Source organism: Chinchilla lanigera, unplaced genomic scaffold (genome assembly GCF_000276665.1).
Source record: "Chinchilla lanigera isolate Chin_1 unplaced genomic scaffold, ChiLan1.0 scaffold00092, whole genome shotgun sequence".
Classification (NCBI taxonomy): domain Eukaryota; kingdom Metazoa; phylum Chordata; class Mammalia; order Rodentia; family Chinchillidae; genus Chinchilla; species Chinchilla lanigera.
The window spans coordinates 7154728-7173844 of record NW_004955493.1 but is presented as its reverse complement, the minus strand read 5'-3'; the positions used below and the strand labels follow the sequence as shown (position 1 = coordinate 7173844).

The 19117-nt window shown below is 48.1% G+C and overlaps 1 protein-coding gene across 1 annotated transcript; it reads left to right on the top strand.

The window, feature by feature from the left end:
- Positions 1–268: 268 nt before the first annotated feature.
- On the top strand, positions 269–18538 carry Kif22 (kinesin family member 22). Its single transcript, XM_013504774.1, has 14 exons — positions 269–440; positions 10481–10676; positions 12250–12377; positions 12468–12622; positions 12839–13048; positions 13129–13359; positions 13491–13644; positions 13743–13878; positions 15555–15723; positions 16402–16567; positions 17144–17211; positions 17979–18194; positions 18267–18326; positions 18416–18538. The coding sequence occupies exons 1-14, from the start codon at positions 329–331 to the stop codon at positions 18461–18463; spliced, it is 2049 nt and encodes a 682-aa protein (XP_013360228.1). The 5' UTR covers positions 269–328; the 3' UTR covers positions 18464–18538.
- The last annotated feature ends 579 nt before the right edge of the window (positions 18539–19117 follow it).

Below are 19117 nucleotides of genomic sequence, written 5' to 3'. Positions count from 1 at the left end.
ACCTACATCTGGAAACTGGAAAGTCTGAAGACGTAGTGAGTGTGGATCCGTCCGGCCCTCAGCAATTCCCACGACTGAAGCGGTAGCCAGTGCGGCGGGCTTCCGGGTTTTCCTTTAAGCGCAGGCACACTTTAACGGCTGCGCGACCAACGTGCGTACGCATGCGTCTTCCGCAAGGGGAGAAAAAAATTTAGCCTGCCGGACCCGGAAGCGAGCCCTAGCAGGCGGGATAGCTTCCGGCGCCGCGTAGCCGTGATTGGTGGAGCGTTGAAGGAGGCGGGGCCCCGGCAATTTGAATGTGAGAAGCGGGCCCAAAGGAAGGAGCGGAATGGAAGCGGGGGCCTCGGCGCCGCTGAAGACACGCCAGATGGCGACGGCCACCTCAGGTACTCGGGTCGTGCCAGGACGCGGCGGGGCACCGAAGTCTGGAGCTTCATGGGGTAAAGCGTCCAAGTTTGACATGGGCCCTACGGGCTGTCCGGGAGTCTAGAATGGCGCGGGGCTGGGAGGGGAAGTCGGGATGTGGTGGCGCGCGAGCGGGTCAAGCCTCTTCCCGCTCTGTTTCCTGCCCTCCGCTCGGGTGCACAGAGCCAGCTCCGGAGCTGGTTCGAGCCCGACGCACTTCTGAGGTTCAGTGTCTTCGTCTGTAAAGCAGGGGCAGTGACCTCGTGTATGGAAACTGCTTGAGTAATAAAAAAGTGGCTGGCGCTCTGGTTGTAGGAACGGGGAGAGAGAGGGCAGCAGGCGGGGGCGGTCCGGGTTGGACTTGGTGTTTGGGTGCGGAGGTGCAGGAAGACCGCGCCGAGGTTCAGACGGGCGGCAGCGGCGTGTGAGCTGGCAGCGTGAAGTGCACTGGGATCACAGACAAGGGGGATAAAGGGCCGATTCCTTTCCCTCCAGCCGTGGAGGGTTGAAAAGGCTGTTAGGACGTTCAGAACCCTCTATTTGAATATTTGTCTACATGTACCTCGCTTCCTGTAGACTGATATTTGGCCAGTGATTACGGTGGGCACTGTACCAATTTGCTTGCACACCTTACTGTTGGTCGGGTCTCGGGGGAGACAAAGGCATGTAGGAGAATGCTTAACACATGGTGAGCACTTGCCACTCATTGCCAGGGACAGTTGTATTTATTTTAGGATGATGAACGTAATGCCTCAAGGTGGTTACTGTTTGTGGTCCTTGCTTTTGTTTTTGTGTCTGTGTTTTTGAGACAGGGTCTCACTATGTAGTCCAGACTCGCTTTAAACTCTGGATCTTCCTGCCTCAGCCTCCTAGGTGCTGGGATTACAGGCGTGCAACATACCCAACTGTTGTCTTTGTTTTTGACTTAAGGAAACTAAGGCGTAAATAGCTTAAAGACCTTGCTCAGAATTAACCCGACTAGTAAATATTGGTGCCTCAATTCACACCCAAGCAGTTGGGTTCCAGAACCCCTGCCGTGACCATTATGCTCAAGTACATGCTGTTTCTGTATGAGCATAACCTTTCTTCACTTCTAAGACTGACTGTGTCTGGTACATAGTAGATATTTAAAGGGCCTTACAGTCAACATAAACAGCTGCAATATGATGAAACACAATGAGAGAGAAGTATAAAAAGTATGGAGGGCTGGGGATATAGCTCAGGGGCATAAGTGCCTGTCTGGCAAGCACAAGGTCCTGAGTTCTATTCCGAGAACTAAAACCAAAAAAAGTATGGAGAACTGCATAGCAAGACCCTGTCTCAAAAAGACCAAAAAAAAAAAAAAAAAAAAAAAAAAAATTATGGAATGTGAAATCTTTCGGTATTCTGGGAGGAAGGTTATACTTGAAGTATAGGTTAGTTAGGAGTTTGCTAGACCTTGAATGGAAGAAAAGAACACATTATTCATGATGTAAAGACTAAAGAATACTCTCTTGGCTTCACAAAAGAAAGAATTAAGTTGAATAAAATTTGAGAATTATGAGAATGGGAAAATGAAAAAAAAAAGTGCTAGCATTGTTCCACCTCATGGTTGCTTTTGTGATGAAAGAGATTCTTGTCTGTGTGTCTCTCCTCTCCTTACCTGGACTCGGAGCTCTGGGGCAGGAGTAGTGGCCAGCCGCTTTTGTGATGAAATGGGAAATGAACAACAATGTTATGTTATTTCATTTATTAAATCTTAATTTATTTAACAAGTACTTCCTGAGGGTCTACTCTGTGATGCTTACTTGGGAATAGAAAGATGACAGAGTAAAATCTGCTCTTGTAGGTTTTGCTCATAGCCAGGTGGAAGGGACAACAAACATACAATTACAATGAAGATGAAGGTGATGAGTGCTTGAATGGAAGAGACTAAGAACGCTATGGGTGTACTTAACAGATCCTAAGTAAGATAGTGATGTCTGTTAGGGAAGGTTTTTTTTTTTCTGGTACAGGGAATTGAACTCAGGACCATGCGCTTACCAAGCAGGCGCTGTGCCACTGAGCTATATCCCTGGCCCAGGAAGGGATTTTTTTTTCCATAAAGAAGAATTAAGACTTTTTTTAAAAAAGCAGGGTCTTTTAGTTTAGGCTGGCCTTGAACTCACTTTGTAGCCCAAGCTGGCCTCAAACCTGTGGCAATTCTCCTGCCTCAGCCTCCCAAGGGCTGGGGTTACAGGTGTATACCATCACAACCAGCCATAATTCTTTTGAGGTAAAGAATTAAGATTGAATTGTTTACCTCAATCAGTTAGGAGCTGGGGGCATTGGTAAAGAAGAGAATAGCATGTCTGAAGGCCCACAGGTATGTGGGAACTTGGTATTTTGTAGGAACTGAAGGAAATGTAGTATGGCTGAGAACTCACAGTGCAAAGAATGGAGCAGAAAAGAGAATGATTGGAGAGGAGTGAGACTGGCATGGGGAGCAGTTGGGAAGCTGCTGAGATGATGACAGTATTGGGCAAAGGTAATGAGTGGGGATGGAGAGAAGTAGATTCAAGAAAGACATGTTTAAAAGGACAGAACTGACAGATATTAATAATGAACAATTGTGGAAGTAAGAGGTGGAGTTCAGGATTTCCCTCTCTGGGGTGGGTGTTCCTCATGTAAGTTAAAGAGCAAAGGAAGGGGAGGAGAGATGGGAAAGGATACCGTGTAGGACAAGTGGGGTATGAAGTACCTGAGAACCATCTGTGCATTTTCTTGTAAATAATCCCCAGTTAAGATCATCAGCCATGCCTGTAATCCCATCCCCGGGAGGCTGAGGCGAGGTCAAGGCCAGCCTAAACTGCATAGCGAAACCCTGTCTCAAAAAGACAAAAAAGACAAAAAAAAAAAAAAAAAAAAAAAAAAAAAAAAAGATCATCAGGTAGATGTATGTGCAATGCAAAACATGATGGACGTATTGAATTAATAAAATAATATCAATATATAAATGTGACTAAATATTGACAATACTCACAATAAATGATAACATAAATTATAATTAAGTACTCGTAAATACTCAAGTGGCACTTTGGACAAGAGGTAAACACCTTTGTAAACAGAAGAACTCAAGATTTATTGCTGGGCTGGGGAAATAGCTTAGTGGTATAAGCTCCTGCCTGACAGTTACAAGGTCCTGAATTTGATTCCCGGTACCAAAAAAAACCACTTATTGCTGAGTGGGCCAGTGAATGACATGCACCCTCGATAATGGTTTGTGTTTGGATGTCACCCCAAAGACACAGCCTTTGCAGTCATGGGGCTGGCTTTTAGAGTTTATGATTGATTCATGGTCCAATGTTGGAATTATGAATGTGAGTGCTACCCTGGGGCGATAGTTTGCATTACAATGTAACCGAGGGGAAAGAGCATACTTGCCGCTCTGCCCCTTTTGCTCTTGCTGCTTTTGCTATCTTCTGGTGCCATGAACAGTTGCCCTCTGCCATGTGCCACCCTGCCTTGGAGCCAGCTGAGTATGGACTGAAACCTCCACAGACTGTGAGCTAAATAAACCTTTCCTTCCTTAATTTTGGGTGTCAGGTATTTTGTCTCAGCAACAAGACAAAAATAACGAAGACAGAAGGGATATGGTTGTGTCTAATATGACTACTCATAATTCACTATATTGTGTGTTGTTATGGACATGCTTAATGCCCTTCTGTGAAATAAATGTTTTCTGAATTTTGGTGCCTGCACTTTTTTTTTTTTTCTGGTACCGGGAATTGAACTCACGACCTCGTGCTTGCCAGGCAGACGCTGTGCCGCTAAGCTAAATCCCCAGCCCAGAGCCTGCAATTTTTCATCATTTTTGTGTGGACCATCATTCTTTTTTTGTTTGTTTTTTGAGACAGGGTCTAACTATATAGTTCAGGCTGACTTTAAACTCACTATGTAGTCCAGGCTGGCCTCCAACTCATGGCCATCTTCCTGCCTCAGCCTCCCAAGTGCTGGATGACAGGCATGCGCCACCATGCCTGGCCTTTGTATTTGAATAAAATGTAGATTGTTTTACATGAATAGATGTAGATTGTTGCACATGAAAAATAAGACATCCCCTGAAAATAAGCCCTACTGTGTCTTTTGGAGCAAAAATTAATATAAGAGTAAGTCTTATTTTGAGGGCAGTATGGTAAGTGGTGATGTCTAGGCAGCAGCTTGGAATGTGGATCTGCAGTTCAGAAGAGAGCTCTGGTGTGGAGGTTACAGGTCATCAGCTTTAAGAGGATATTTAAAGTTAAAAGAGCAGCTAAATGTGTCCATGAGTGGTTTCAACAGGAGGGCACTTTTGTGTCCCACTGATCATTTGCAGATGTCTGGAGACTTATTTGCTTGTGGCAACTTGAGAGTGGAGATAACGAATGTTACTGGGATCTGACAGATTAAGGGCTGAATGGCCAACAAGACACAGGACAGTCTTACAATAAAGAATCATTGAACCCAAAATATGGACAGTGTGGAAACAGTAATCCTGACCCAGAGAGAGAATAGGAGGAGCATGGGAAAAACATTCAAGAAACTGAGGAGTGAACAGTAAGACAAACCAGGAGAAGGGGTAGCATGGAAACTAAGGGAATACTGTGTATCCCAAAAGTGTTGATACCTTGGGGAAATAAGACAGGATTGGGACTGAGTTTGTCTACGGGATCTAGTAGTAGTAGACAAATCATGGCGACCTGCTGCACAGCAAGGGCAGAAGAAAGTTGCAGGGGATGAGGTGTGAGTAGCAAGAGAAAAAGTATAATAATCATAACAACATAACAACATAACAACATTTACTGCTAGGCCCTGAGGTAAGTATTGGATGTACGTTATTACTTTGAATCTTTTTTTTTTTTTTTTAGTTTTTTTCTGGTACCAGAAATTGAACTCATGACCTTGCGCTTGCCAGGCAGGCACTATGCCCCTGAGCTAAATCCCTAGCCCCTTACTTTGAACTTTGAATCTTATAAGGATAAATACTGTCTTTTTTTTTTTTTTTTTTTTTTAAATGAGACCAGGGGTTTCCCTATGTAGTTCAGGCTGGCCTTGAGTGCACTTTGTAGCCCAGGCTGGTCTCAGACTTGTAATGATCCTCCTGCTTCAGCCTTCTAAGTGCTGGGATTTCAGGTGTGCACCACACTTTCGGCTTTTTGAAACTCAGGGCTTTCTAGCTGAGCTACATCCTCAGACCCTTTCATTTTACTTTTTTATTTTGAGACAGGGTCTTGCTAAGTCACTAAGTTGCCCAGAGAGGGCTTGAGTTTGTAGTCCTCCTGCCTCAGCTTCCCAGAGTGCCGGGATTACAGGCCTGGCTTATTGTAATTTTTATAAAGAGAAACCTGGAGTGATTACTTCCCAAAGTTATACAGCTAGTAAGTAGAACTTATTTCTCGCTCTGTCTCAGAGACATACAAAGATGGAAGGGGATGAAGAGACCTGGGAATTCATGTATAGACTTTAGAGTCAGACCTTTATTTGACACTCTGTCATTCATTAGCTCTTGAACATGGGTAAGTTGGCTAACCCCTCTATGTGGAAGTTATCCTACCTGGAAAATGGGGGATGAATATGAAACACTGAGCGTTCAGCAAGTACCAGATATTATACCAAGTATCCCCAGCCCTGTTTGTTTGACAGGGTCTTGATAAACTGGTCTCAAATTTGTGATCCTTTTGCCCCAGCCTCCCAAAGTGCTTGGATTACAGGCATGTGCCACCATACCAGTCTTATTCTAGGCATGTTTACCTGATTACTCCCCTAACAACCTGATAAATAGGTATTTTATTTCCATTTTACAGGTAAAGAAATTGAGGCACCAGGTTATTTAGCTGTAAATGACAGAGCTGGGGATTTGAACCCAGGTCACCTTATGTTGAATAATGAATCTACCTACCATGTGCTAGTCACATGGTATTTTACCTATTACTTCTTTTAATTCTCATAAAGCGCTCCAAGGCCTGCCCTACCCACCCCATTTTACAGACAAGAAAACCAAGATGCATGGATGCAAAGTCACATCCTGTAGGTCAAAAGCCAATAAAATGTCAGAGCTAGAATTTAAATCTAGCCATCTTAGGGCCAGGGAGATAGCTCAGTGGCACAGCACCTGCCTGGCAAGTGCAAGGTCCTGAGTTCCATTCCTGTTACCAAAAAATCAATCAATCAATCAATCAATCATTCCAGCTGTGTGACCTGAGCCTACACTCTTCATCAGACTTCACTTCCCCTAGTATTGATTACTGAGCTTCCATAGGTGCTTATATATGTTTTCTTTCTTTTTTTCTCTCATGCTGAGCATTCATGGCTTCCATAATTTTCTTTTCTTTTTTTTGGTACTGGGAATCGAACTCAAGACCCTGCGCTTACCAGGCAAGCACTGTGCCACTGAGCTATCTCCCTGGCCCCTGGCTTCCATAATTTTCTTAAGCTCCTCCTGTTTTTTTTTTTTTTTGTCTGTATCTGCTTTAGAGTCATTAAGCATAGTTTTCATTGTGGACACCGTCCCTGAAATTATCTGAGAAATTATTTCTGATTTGCTTTTTTCTAGAGCCTCATTCAGTTCCTTTGTTCCTACCACCTCAGAGAGGCCAGGTGGGTGGCTTTCAGATTGCCCTACATCATTGCCCCCGGGTTTGCTTTTAGTGAATGTCTGGGGTTGCATCTTGTTTAAGTATCTTTTTTTCTTTTTTTTTAGTTTAATTCCTGTGGTGATGCTTATAAATTGCCTATGGTGGGCTGCTTTATTGCTAGTATTTAGAACACTTAGGAAATGACTACTCAGAGGTGTCGTCCAGGTATAGCTGGATTTTGGGTTTTGAGTCTGTTGTAAGAGTCTACCTCTTTAATTTCTTGGGGATGAGAAGTTGTGCCTGCTTGGCCCAGCCCCTGGTTCTTTGGCATTGTGTCAACAGTATTCTCTGTGGCACTTAGTCAATCTCAGTCTTGGAATATGAGGAATAGCAGCTGTTTAGGACAGTTATGTCATTTTTGGCTATAGTGGTACCATCAGCAATGACACCATCAAACACAGCCCAGAAAATGACAAACTGAGGTAGTCATTAATTTGCCACCTTTAACTATATGAACTAGACTTGTGGTTATATCACAAAATCTAAAACCAGAAAATTATATGCAGGCTATAAGTCCTTAATATGTAAATTTTGCCCTTAGGGATTAAAATTTAAAATGGGTTAAGAAGAAAATAGAGAAGTGGAAGAAGAGGAAGAGATTAGACATAAGGCTGGAGGACAAAGGGGAATCATGCAAACTTTGGGAAAATGGGGCAGAAGACTAGAGGGAAAGAGAGAAGGAAGAGATAAAAAGAACAGAACCACAACCACAAAGAGACTAGAAACCACTTTCACACTCATAAAAACAAGGTGAAACAATGAAGGAGAAAAAAAAAGAACAAACCAGAAACAAAACCACCATCACAACCAAAAACAAATGAGAGAAAAGGAAAAAAGTCCATTTCCAGGTTTGTCTCTGCTGTCACCAGTAGACAACATGTGGAAACAGGCCTGATCTGTGTTGATTTATCTTCGTAAACCAGCAGTAGCTTTTTGGCAGTGTAGTGGATAATCTCAGTGAGCCTGTACCTTCTGGCCAACACCAGACTCATTTGGTCTGCAGCCGTCAGCACACTTTCTGTGGGTCTGAGCCCAGCTGGGAGCCGCTAGATGGAGCCAGTAGCCTCTCTGAGTTCTGAGCTCAGAGCTCAGTTGGCCCCTCTCCAAGATGGCTCCCGGCCAATTGCTCTCTCACATGGGATGACTGAGCCCTCAGCACTCACTGCCAGCTAGTGTAGTCCTTCATGCCTGCTGCTCCCCTCTCCTGCTGTATCTCTCCATGGAGGTCTCAGCAGTCACTGTGTGTCTGCAGGTTTGAACTGCTCCTTTTGAGCAGTGAGTCCTGTCTCAGGGAAAAGGCACTGCTGGCTACCTCCTCCTTTTTCATTGAAGTTTCTGTCTTTACTCTCTCTGTGGGCTTCAGTTCATACTTCAGATCCTTTCTGGGCCCAGGGGACCCACTTGCCTCCTTTGTGTCTTCCTCATGTTGCTATATCCCAGCATCTGGATGGGACTCTCAGAGAGGCTCTTTCTCTGCTGCTCACCACTCTGCCATTTTTGTGTTCCGCCTAGACAGCTGTTTTTAAATCTCTTTTCTCTCAAAAAAATCCTGGAAAAGTGAGGTATAGGAGACTCCTGCATAGTTTTTGAAAATCAGTGAAGCCCTTTCATTTCTTTTTCATCTGCACACATGCATTTGCAGGTGCTTACCTGCTTGCTCCTAACTTTTGGGGTTCCTATGAAGAACAAATGAGAACTCCGTGTTCAAGTGCCTTGTAACCCACAGATGAGAGACGGTGATTCTGGCCCCATGTGTTAGGTGAACAGAGATTCAGGTTTTCAAACAGACCGTCTGCTTACATGCATGCTTTACTTACGTGTAGGATTCTTTCCAGGGATAATCTATCTGCCTTTTAGTCTATCTTTTAATCTAGCTTGCTATTTCTATTATACTACCCTTTTCTTTTTTTCTTTCTTTTTTCCCCCTTTCTTCCTTTCTATAAAGCCTCTGGCTCCTGGAAACCAGCTGCTACCACCAGCAAGAAGAAGGGCTGCGAAGAGCTTTCCCAAGTGGCGCATAAAAGGGGGGCTACATGGCACCCTTGTTAAAGGCAGATTTGGGAGTGAAGAGGTTTAGGTTTGAATTCTGTTAGCTGTAAACTTTAGTATACTTTCCTCTAAGGTAAAATAGAGTAATAGCTCCTCCTTAGGTTTTTTCCAACTCATTTAATCCTGACAAAACCAGAACCTTTTAAAGATTTTTGCTGATAAAAATAATTCACAATTGTTATTTTTTCAAATGCCTTAGATTTGATCATTGGAAGCAAGCTAAATGAAAAGCTTATGAGACAGAATTATACGTCAGTGCCTTTTACAGACTAAGCTGGGACAGGAAAGGACTGGGGGTTGCTCCTCACCCTGATCCTTCCTAATTACAGTGTGATTGTTTTTTAAAAATTCAAACATCATAGCACTACAGAACTGAGTGACATAAAAAATAAGCCTATACATCCTCCATGAAGAAAAACACAGCAGTTTAAGCAGGGTGTGTATATTTACATCTAAGTATAAGTTAGAAACCTCAGGTAAAAATGGAGGTGCCAAGTCAGGCAATTCATACCTGCTGAGTCTGGTGGCACTCGCCTGTAATCCCAGCACTTGGGAGGCTGAGACAGGATGATCACTGTGAGTTTAAGGCCAGCCCAAACTACAAAGCAAGACCTTGTCTCAACCCTCCCCACAAAAAATTCTAATTCATATCTGGTGTCAGGTGGAATCAGATGTCAAATCTTTCAATCCTGAGTACAACTCTGTAAAGTGCTGGTCTAATACACCTTGGCAACTCAAAACAAGCCCCACCAGCAGCAGCGTCTGGGAGCTTGTCAGAAAGGCAGTCTCAGGCATCGCTCTAGCTGAGTCTGAATGTTAACAAGATCTTCCAGATTATTTGCGTTATAGTGTGAGAAGTCTGTAGACTCCGCTGGACCTATGTGCATGACAGAGAATATCTTTGTGGAGAAGTCAGGAGGCCTTTCTGGAATGAAGGCTTGGACTGACTTAACCTCCCAGTTTTATTAAGAAACAAACAAAGGTTTTGTGTTCTGCTGAACAGAGGTGCATGTTTTAGATTAGAAAGGCGTGATGACAATTATGCTGAATTGTTGAACTTTATCAAATTGTTCCCAGGATGTTTCTCCTTGTTTCACCGGCAAGGCTCTGCCTGAGCTGGTACAATACCTTGTGTTCAAGATGTTCCAACTCCTCAGTGTCAGCAGTTTTCTTGGCTGAGTCAACTTGAGCAGATATTAGTCCATTGGGTACCACAAGGAACTCCTGACTTGCAGAGGAGGGAGGGGCCGGGGTTGAGCTTGGGAGGCATCCACAGCACGGCCGCAGTGGAAAGAGCTGCCCCCTTGTGAGTTGGGCTCTCTGAGCCTCCTCACAAAGCTGGTTTCTGCTTTGCTGTGCTCTCACCATATTTCATACCCAAAACTCTCCTCCAGGAGCTGGTCGCTGTCGTCTAAGCAAGGTAGGAGCGGGCCGGCGCCCTCCTCCAGCTCGAGTGAGGGTGGCTGTGCGACTGCGGCCATTTTTGGATGAAACAGCTGGAGCAAGTGAACCCCCCTGTGTACGGGCCATAGACAGCTGCTCTCTTGAGGTCGCCAACTGGAGGAACTACCAGGAGACTCTGAAATACCAGTAAGGTTCAGGCCACTCCCTCCCCTTGGCCTGTTCACATTCTCGAAGCCCCAGGTGGTTGGTCAGACCTGCCTCCCTAGTGTCCTGCTCCCTCTTTAAGATCGTTGGCCAAAGCTTCATTTGTTCATTTAGGAAATGTCGGGGGCGCCCACTGTGACTGGTCCCCTGGGAAAAGACCAAGGCTGAATCAGACACACTACTGTTCAGTCTTACGGAGGATATTGGCACAAAGGGAGGAAGGAACAGCAGAGAGGAACAGGGAGAGCCCCACATGGAGCCTGGGGCACATACGGAAAGCGTGGGATATGCAGACCAGCCAGCCGGCCCAGCTGAGCCGGGTGGTATCAGAGAAGACCACCCAGATTTGGGGAGAAGAGCTCATAAGGACAACTACTTTCAAACTGGGAATTTAATTTCAGTCTCTTGGCCTGTTATTTTAGGCTAAGGGGTAGCAAACCACAGCCTGCAGTCAAGTCAAATGGGGAGTCTTTGTAAATAGTTTTATTTACTTATTGCCCACAGCTACTTTGGACTACTATTGCAGAGTTAAATAGTTGTGAAAGGAACCACATGGCCTACGAAGCCCGAAATATTTACTATTTGGCTCTTTACAGAAAGTTTGCTGGCTCCTATTATAGGCTGTTAATACTTTGGCTTCAGTTTCTGGTTTTGTTTTGTTTTTGTTTTTTTTTGAGACAGGATTTCGCTATGTAATTCAGGCTGGCCTTGAACTCACTTTGTAGCCCAGGCTGGCTCCAACTCGCAGCAGTCCTGCCTCAGCCTTCTGAGTGCTGAGATTACAGGCATGTGCCACCATGCCCTGAAACTTTATTTTTAGCCTCATCCCACCAACATGTATTATGTTCCTTGCTGTATCCTAAGCCACAGCCTGTCTTCCAGGGTACAGCAAATGGGCAACAGATGTGCTGTACCTAGTACAGGCATAAGCAGCACCCTTTTGTCTAACCCACAGTGGTGCACACATACTACTCCATATAGGCTAGGGATAGAAGGCTGCCATGTGGAAAGTAGGAAGCCCTTGCTCGCCTGGTCTTTTCTACATGCTATTCTTTTTTTTTTTTTTTTTTTTTCATGCTATTCTCCTTTTTTGGAGATACAGTCTCACTATGCAGTTTAGGCTGGCCTTGAATTTTTGGCGACTCTCAGCCTCTTGAGTGCTGGGATTACAGGTGTGCACCGCCACACCTGGCTTCTATGTGCTATTCTTGATACACAGAACTCCTTCCTTCCTTCGTTCTCCCCCTTTCTCCCTCTTCCTTCCTCTAGCAGAACCAGTTACTCCTAGTGTGTTCTTATCTTTGTTACCTGAGTCACAGCAAAGTACAGATATTGTCCATCCTACCTGATTACAAAACCCCCAAGAGCAGCAACATCGATTCATTTCTGCTTTCCTAACATCAGTATAGACACTGGGACAGAATAGGTGTTCAGTGGATCTTTTTAAGGTCTTGAAGCAGGATTAAATCTGGATGGTTTAAATTGGAAATCAGTATCTGCTAGGTCTGGGTGTCAACACAACCCCCTGCTAGTGCTCTCCTCCTTTCCCCTACAGGTTTGATGCCTTCTATGGGGAGAGGAGCTCTCAGCAGGACATCTATGCAGGTTCAGTGCAGCCCATCCTGAGGCACCTTCTGGAAGGCCAGAATGCCAGTGTACTTGCCTATGGGCCTACAGGAGCCGGTGAGGGAGCTAAAATGGAACAGCTATGGATCAGAGAAGGCTAGGGATATGGAGAGAATGACCTTACAGCTTTCTTCACTCTTTCCCCAGGGAAGACACATACCATGCTGGGCAGCCCAGAGCAGCCTGGAGTGATTCCCCGGGCGCTCATGGACCTCCTGCAGCTCACAAGAGAGGAGGGCGCTGAGGGCCGGCCATGGGCCCTTTCTGTCACTATGTCCTATTTAGAGATCTACCAGGAAAAGGTGAGGCCTGTCTGAGGTTAGAGAGGGAAGAAACACAGGGTCAGAGAAGAAAGTTCTAGAACATGAAGCTCTGCTCTAGTAAGGAGGTGAGGTAAGAGCTGGAGACAGAGGTTGGGATGGTAGCCAGTACAACTCTGAGAATCTAACAGAGGAAAGACTGACCCCAGAAGTAACCTGAGCATGGAAAATAGGCCCTCCCTGTCGTTGCTCAAACAGGTATTAGACCTCTTGGACCCTGCGTCAGGAGACCTGGTGATCCGAGAAGACTGTCGGGGAAACATCCTGATTCCAGGCCTCACGCAGAGGCCCATCACTAGCTTCACTGATTTTGAGCGACACTTCCTGCCCGCCAGCGGAAACCGGACTGTCGGAGCCACCCGGCTCAACCGGCGTTCCTCCCGCAGTCATGCAGTGCTCCTGGTCAAGGTTAGGCCCACTGACAGAGGTGAGGACCCAGGAAGCCCTTGGAGCTTGAGCTAAGCCTGGGACACTTGCTCTTCCCCCAGGTGGATCAGCGGGAGCGTTTGGCCCCATTTCGACAGCGGGAAGGGAAACTCTACCTGATTGACCTGGCTGGCTCGGAAGACAACCGGCGCACAGGCAACCAGGGCCTGCGGCTCAAAGAGAGCGGAGCCATCAACACTTCCCTTTTTGTACTGGGCAAGGTGGTGGATGCACTGAACCAGGGCCTCCCTCGTGTGCCCTATCGGGACAGCAAGCTCACCCGCCTGCTGCAGGTCAGATTCACCTGTGGCAGGGCAGAAGGGACTGGAGAAGGAGGGTCTTAGGCTTCCTGGAGCATGGGGAGTAGCTGTAAGGAACAGGAAAGCCGGGATTCTGACCCACTCACTCCAGTCTCCACCCCCAGGACTCTCTGGGTGGCTCAGCCCACAGCATCCTCATCGCCAACATTGCTCCTGAGAGACGTTTTTACCTAGACACGGTCTCTGCACTCAACTTTGCTGCTAGGTCCAGGGAGGTGGTCAACCGGCCTTTCACCAATGAGAGCCTGCAGCTTCACGGTGAGGACTAGGGCAGGCGAGAGTAGAAAGGCCACCAAGCACCAGTACAATGGCTGACCATGTCCCGTTTCCCCCTTCACCCCTCAATGTTTGCCTAGTCTTGCCACCTGTTAAGCTGTCGCAAAAAGAACTGCTAGGCCCGTCTGAGGCAAAGAGAGCCCGAGGCTGTGAGGAAGTGGAGCCTGGGAGCCCCGAGCCTGCAGCAGCTCCAGCCTCTGCCTCCCAGAGATTCAGGTGAGCGGGTGGTGATGGTGGGGGGCTTGGGTGGAACCGCTTCCCTGCTGAGTCTAGGCTCCTGCCGGAGATGGTGAATTTGTTCCTGCTGCTCCTTTCATTTAAGTGCTAAGGCTAAACTAGTCTCATTGCTGCTGCAGGGAGGACCTCAGGAGGCTTCCTTCTGGGGCTCCTGGCCCCCTCCCTTTCCACTTTCCAGTCCCTTTATGCTGTCTACCAAACCTCACATTTTGGGGCAGCTGTTTCAAGGGTGAGCAGTTTTGCTTCTGACTCAAAGAGTCATCAGGTCCAGGGGACAGAGCAAAGCAAAGGGGGCTAGGATGAGGTGAGGAGGTGTCTCAGCAAGACTTCTCCATCTGTGTGTTTGGGGCCAGCCTCTCTGGGACTCTCCAGGGAGTCAGCTACCGTCCTAACGTTACCTTGCTTTTACCCTCAGTTCCGACAAAGCCTAAGTCCCTTTGGTGTGAGGCCCTCCACCGGTTCTGTCAGTCCCACCTCGGCCCTGTATGTACTAATCCTCATGAGGGTTGCCTCTGTCCAGTGGCCTTGCATTCTGTTTGCCCACTTGATCCTCCGAGTCCAACAGCCCGTTGCAGTTCTAACTGCCAGTTTCCAGCCGGTGTCCAAATAAAGCCTCTAAGCTATGTAAATGCTAAGACTGCTGAACAGAGGTGACCCGAGAAGCCTGAGGGTCACTGTGCTCTACCCCGTGAGCTGTTAGCATTGAAGAAGGTGCTCTACACAAAGGGTGCTTGCATAGTCATGGACCCATCTCGCAATCTTTTGTCTTTCCCAAGCCATCTTTCCACAGTCCCCTCTGCTCTGTGCACAAACTGAAACGTCCACGTGTGTACACGTGTGAGCGGGAAATGGCCTGATAGGAATTCTGGGCAAGGTGAGGGTCAGAGATGGGGCACATCAGACCTAGACAGATCCATGAGGCCAGGGAGAGATGCACAGTACAGAGAATAAGGAGCACTGCTTGTTCTGTGAGAGCCAGTTTTCTCATCCTGCTGTCCTGCTCATTTGCACATAAAGAATAGGACACAGGCCGTGTCCTCAAGGAGCTAGTTCACTATGTACCAAAGAAGTGCTCTATTACCCTGGGCATCATGGGAAAGATGGCCTCAAACTGACCTTGACAGATAATTAATATAAGAGGTGAGGGGGAAAAACTTCTAGTAAGAACTGATAAATATTAGACTGACAGCCAGGACTCTGCTTGAATAAGCCTTTCCTGCTGGTCTCAGGATAAAGGCTTGGTTTCTGAGGCGTTAGTGGCTGTCAGCTCTGCTAACATTGAGCTCTGTGACTCTTCCCAACTGCTTTTCCAGATAGCCAGGCCTCAGCTCTGTCACCCTATTATGGTTTTTTACTTTCCTTATTAGGCAGTGAGTGCATCCAGGACTGGACAGTTTTGTAGGTTCCTGATATCTAGCGCTTAGGTGCTCATTAAATGCTTGTTCTTGTCTGATATTCTGGCATCCCCAAGAGGTTACTTCACCTGATAAAGACACTGTCCAGGGCGGTTATGACTTGTTCAGTATTGCCCAGCAAGTTTACCTCAGGATTATGGACCCTCACATGATGTACCAAGTTAAGGGATGATGAGGGGAATCTTACTGCTGGAGGTGGTGTGAGAGAGGAGGGGAGTGGGGATTAACTGCTTTGTGCAGCCCGCTGCAGAAGCTAAGCAACATGGACCCGGCCATGCTGGAACGCCTCTTGAGCTTGGACCGAATGCTGGGCTCCCAGGGGAGCCAGGGGACCCCTCTGCTGAACACCCCCAAACGAGAGCGAATGGTGCTCCTGAAGACAGTGGAAGAGAAGGACTTGGAAATTGAGGTAAGTGTTGGAAGAAACAACCATGATCTCACTGGCCTTAAGAAGCAGTCCTAATATCTTCAGACAGGGAAGGACATGCAGGTTGGACTGGAGTTTTCAGGTTAGATTAGAAGTTTTTGGCTTCTGCCCAAGTGTTCTTAACATGGCTCAACTTTGAAAAATAATTGACATCTCATGAAAGGAGGTGGAGGGCCAGGGGTACAGCTCAGTGGCACATTGCCTGCCTGGCAAGCGCAAGGTCCTGAGTTCAATTCCCGGTACCAAAAAAAGAGAAAAGAGGTAGAAAAAAAATTCCCCAAAACCTCATTACATGTCAGTTTCCTAAAATCAGTTCATATTAAGGACCCTACTAGGGGCTGGGGATTTAGCTCAGTGGCACAGCGCCTGCCTGGCAAGCGTAATGTTGTGAGTTCAATTCCCGGTACCGGAAGAAAACCAAAAAAAAAAAGGACCCTACTTACCAGCTTTCACTTCATAATTCCGAAGAGGCATATTTGACCTCTGGGTAGCCCCTGATTATTAGAAGACCCTTAGTTATGTTGGGCTTCACCTGTCTTCTGGTAGCTTCTCCTATTGGTACTAGTACTCTCCTTTTGGGCCCTGAACTCTGCCTACTCATCTTCCTAATTTACTGCCCCAGTGTTGGGTTTAGGTCACACCTCTCCTTGTTTCCAACAGAGACTTAAGATGAAGCAAAAGGAGCTGGAGGCCAAGGTACTGGCCCAGGAGGCAACAGAGGAAGAGGAGAAGGAGAACTCTCGCTCATTGCTTCGACCCCTTTCCCGCCACACAGTCACAGTGGCAAAGCCCCTGAAAAAGGCAGTGGTGATGCCCCTACAGCTGAGTACGTTTGCTTCCAGGGGCCAAGAGCACACAGATAGCCTAGGTCCCACAAGGGAGAGGGTATTAGTTCGAGCAGCTATCCGCTTGCCCTGGTGTTGTCCCACCTTATGCCAGCCCCAGGGAGGGTCGAGAAGGATCTAAAGGATCTAAAGCAGTGTTAGGTGCCTTGCACCAGGCCAGTGATGGCAAACCTTTTAGAGACTGAGTGCTCCCAAACCCACTTAATTGCAAAGTGCCAACACTGCAATTAAACTTGAATGCTCAGCTGCTGGGGCGATGCTGGAGCGACTTGGCTTATATGCTGGCAGAGGGGGCTCTGTGTGCCTGCTGCAGCATGCATGCTTATGTTCAAAACCACTGCCCTAAGGTGTTTAGTACAATGGGGCAGACAGACAAGTGTGTGATTATAATGCAAGACCAACTGAGACTGTCAGATACAGGTATAAGAAAGATCGCGTTGGGACATAATAAATGGTTAGCGGGGAACCAAAGAATCAGAATGGGAGACCAAAGTGGTTATCAGGGAAGGACAAAAGTGGCCTCTGTCCTGACCCCAGTTCTCAATGCTTGCTCCCAGTTCAGGAGCAGGCAGCGTCTCCACATGCTGAGATCCATGTCCTGAAGAAGAAAGGGCGGAAGAGAAAGGTGAGAGTAGCTGGAGACTTAGGCTACACCTTAAGACTAGGAGAGGTAAGGTCTAGGGGCAGAGACTGGCCTTGGAAGCACATGACCTGCTGTTACTCTTCCAGCTTGCTTATGTTCTGCATGCAGTGCCGAAACCTTGAAGGATATGTAGGGTGAAATGTAATGATACAGATATACCTGCGTGTATCCACCATCCTCAGTTTCCCTTCTTCCTGATGGTTCCTGTCCTGTCAGGAGCTACTGATAGGACGCAATGTGCAGCTTGGCTCCTGCCCTCTACAAACTTAGGGGAAATATGATCTAAGCGCTTCAAGCGTCTCAACACTCACAATGTTTACACACTCAAAAATGCAACACTAGAACTCACCCCGAACTGTGGGTGTGTCTGTGTGCACTTTACTTATTGCTTTCTCATTCTTTCCTGGTGAGACACTTCCACTCCGGGCCCTGGGGGGTCAGACCAAAGGCTTCATGCTGGTAGCATTTACATCCCTGGCCCCTGCGACGCGGAAGTGCCTGCTTCGCGTGTTAGGCTCAATTCGCTGGATCTTCACAGACACTCCTGAGAACAGCACTAACTAGCATCACCCTGCAGTCATACAATGAGAAGTAGCAAGGATAGCCAGAGGGAGAAAGTTTTGGTCATTTGACAGAAGGGTAGAGGCTGGAGAGGGCGGGGAGGTGTTGCAGCTGGGCTCCCAGTCTTGCCAGAGGAGTCCAAAGCGCTCTGCCGCTGTTGCCGTCACTCGCTCCCCCTTGCCTCGAAGCTGAAGTCCCTGGATGCCTCGGAGCCTGAGGAGCAGAAGCCTGAGGACTGCTGGGAGCTGGAGATCAGCCCCGAGCTGCTGGCCCACGGGCGCCAAAAGATCCTGGACCTCCTTAACGAGGGTTCAACCCGCGATCTGCGCAGCCTGCAGCGCATCGGCCAGAAGAAGGCCCAGCTCATCGTGGGCTGGCGGGAGCTCCACGGCCCCTTCAGCCAGGTAAGGGGGGCGGCGCGGGGCGGGGCGGGGCGCGGCCGGCCCAGGCCCCTTCCCAGCGCGCTGTCCCCGCAGGTGGAGGACCTGGAGCGCGTGGAAGGCATCTCCGCCAAGCAGATGGAGTCGTTCCTGAAGGTCAGGTCCTGACGCCCCTCTTGGCGAGCCAGCGCCGCGCGGCGCCCGAGCTCCAGCCCCTAACGCCCTTCCCTCCCCCTCTCTTGCAGGCGAACATCCTGGGCCTGGCCGCCGGCCACCGCTCCGGCCCCTCCTGACTGCTGTCTCCTCACATCTGTTATTTTAACCCTTGTATAACCTCCTGGCGTGTAAATACAGTTATTACTCTCGTGCTTCAGCCTGATTTTTGGTGCGGTGGGGGCGGGGCCGGAGGGATAAGTGCCGTTGGGGTTGGCCAAGAGCAAGCCGGCACACTTCCTTGAGCGCCATCTTTGGGAAGCCACGAACCAGCGCAAGATTGTAAATAAACCGCTGGCATGGGTAGGGGAGAGGACGGTGGCCGAAAGGAATCAAAAAACTGAAGCGAAAGAAGGAGGGCTACGACGACCGTTAGGCGGGCGCGCGCTTCGGGTTTAGCCCCGCCCCAACGGTACCACCGGCGCGCGCTCCCTTATTCTCCCGCTCAGCAGGGACAGCGGTGTTGTGTGCGCGTGCGCGCGAAATAACGGCCGCTGGCAAAGGGAGGTGGGGGTGAATTGTTGAAGCGGGGGGAGAAGAGAAGCCGCCCATCTCCCGCGCGCCCACCACCTGCGCCATCGTCAGCCAATCAGCGGCCGTCTCAGGGGTCTCGCGCTTGGGGCGACTCAGGCTGCTGGGTGGCTCCCCGTCCCTCCTCCCGCCAGAGTACCTCCCGCGCCTGCCCCCTCCCGCTAGCCTTGCGCGCACTCGCGCTCGCGCCCGCTCCAGCCTCC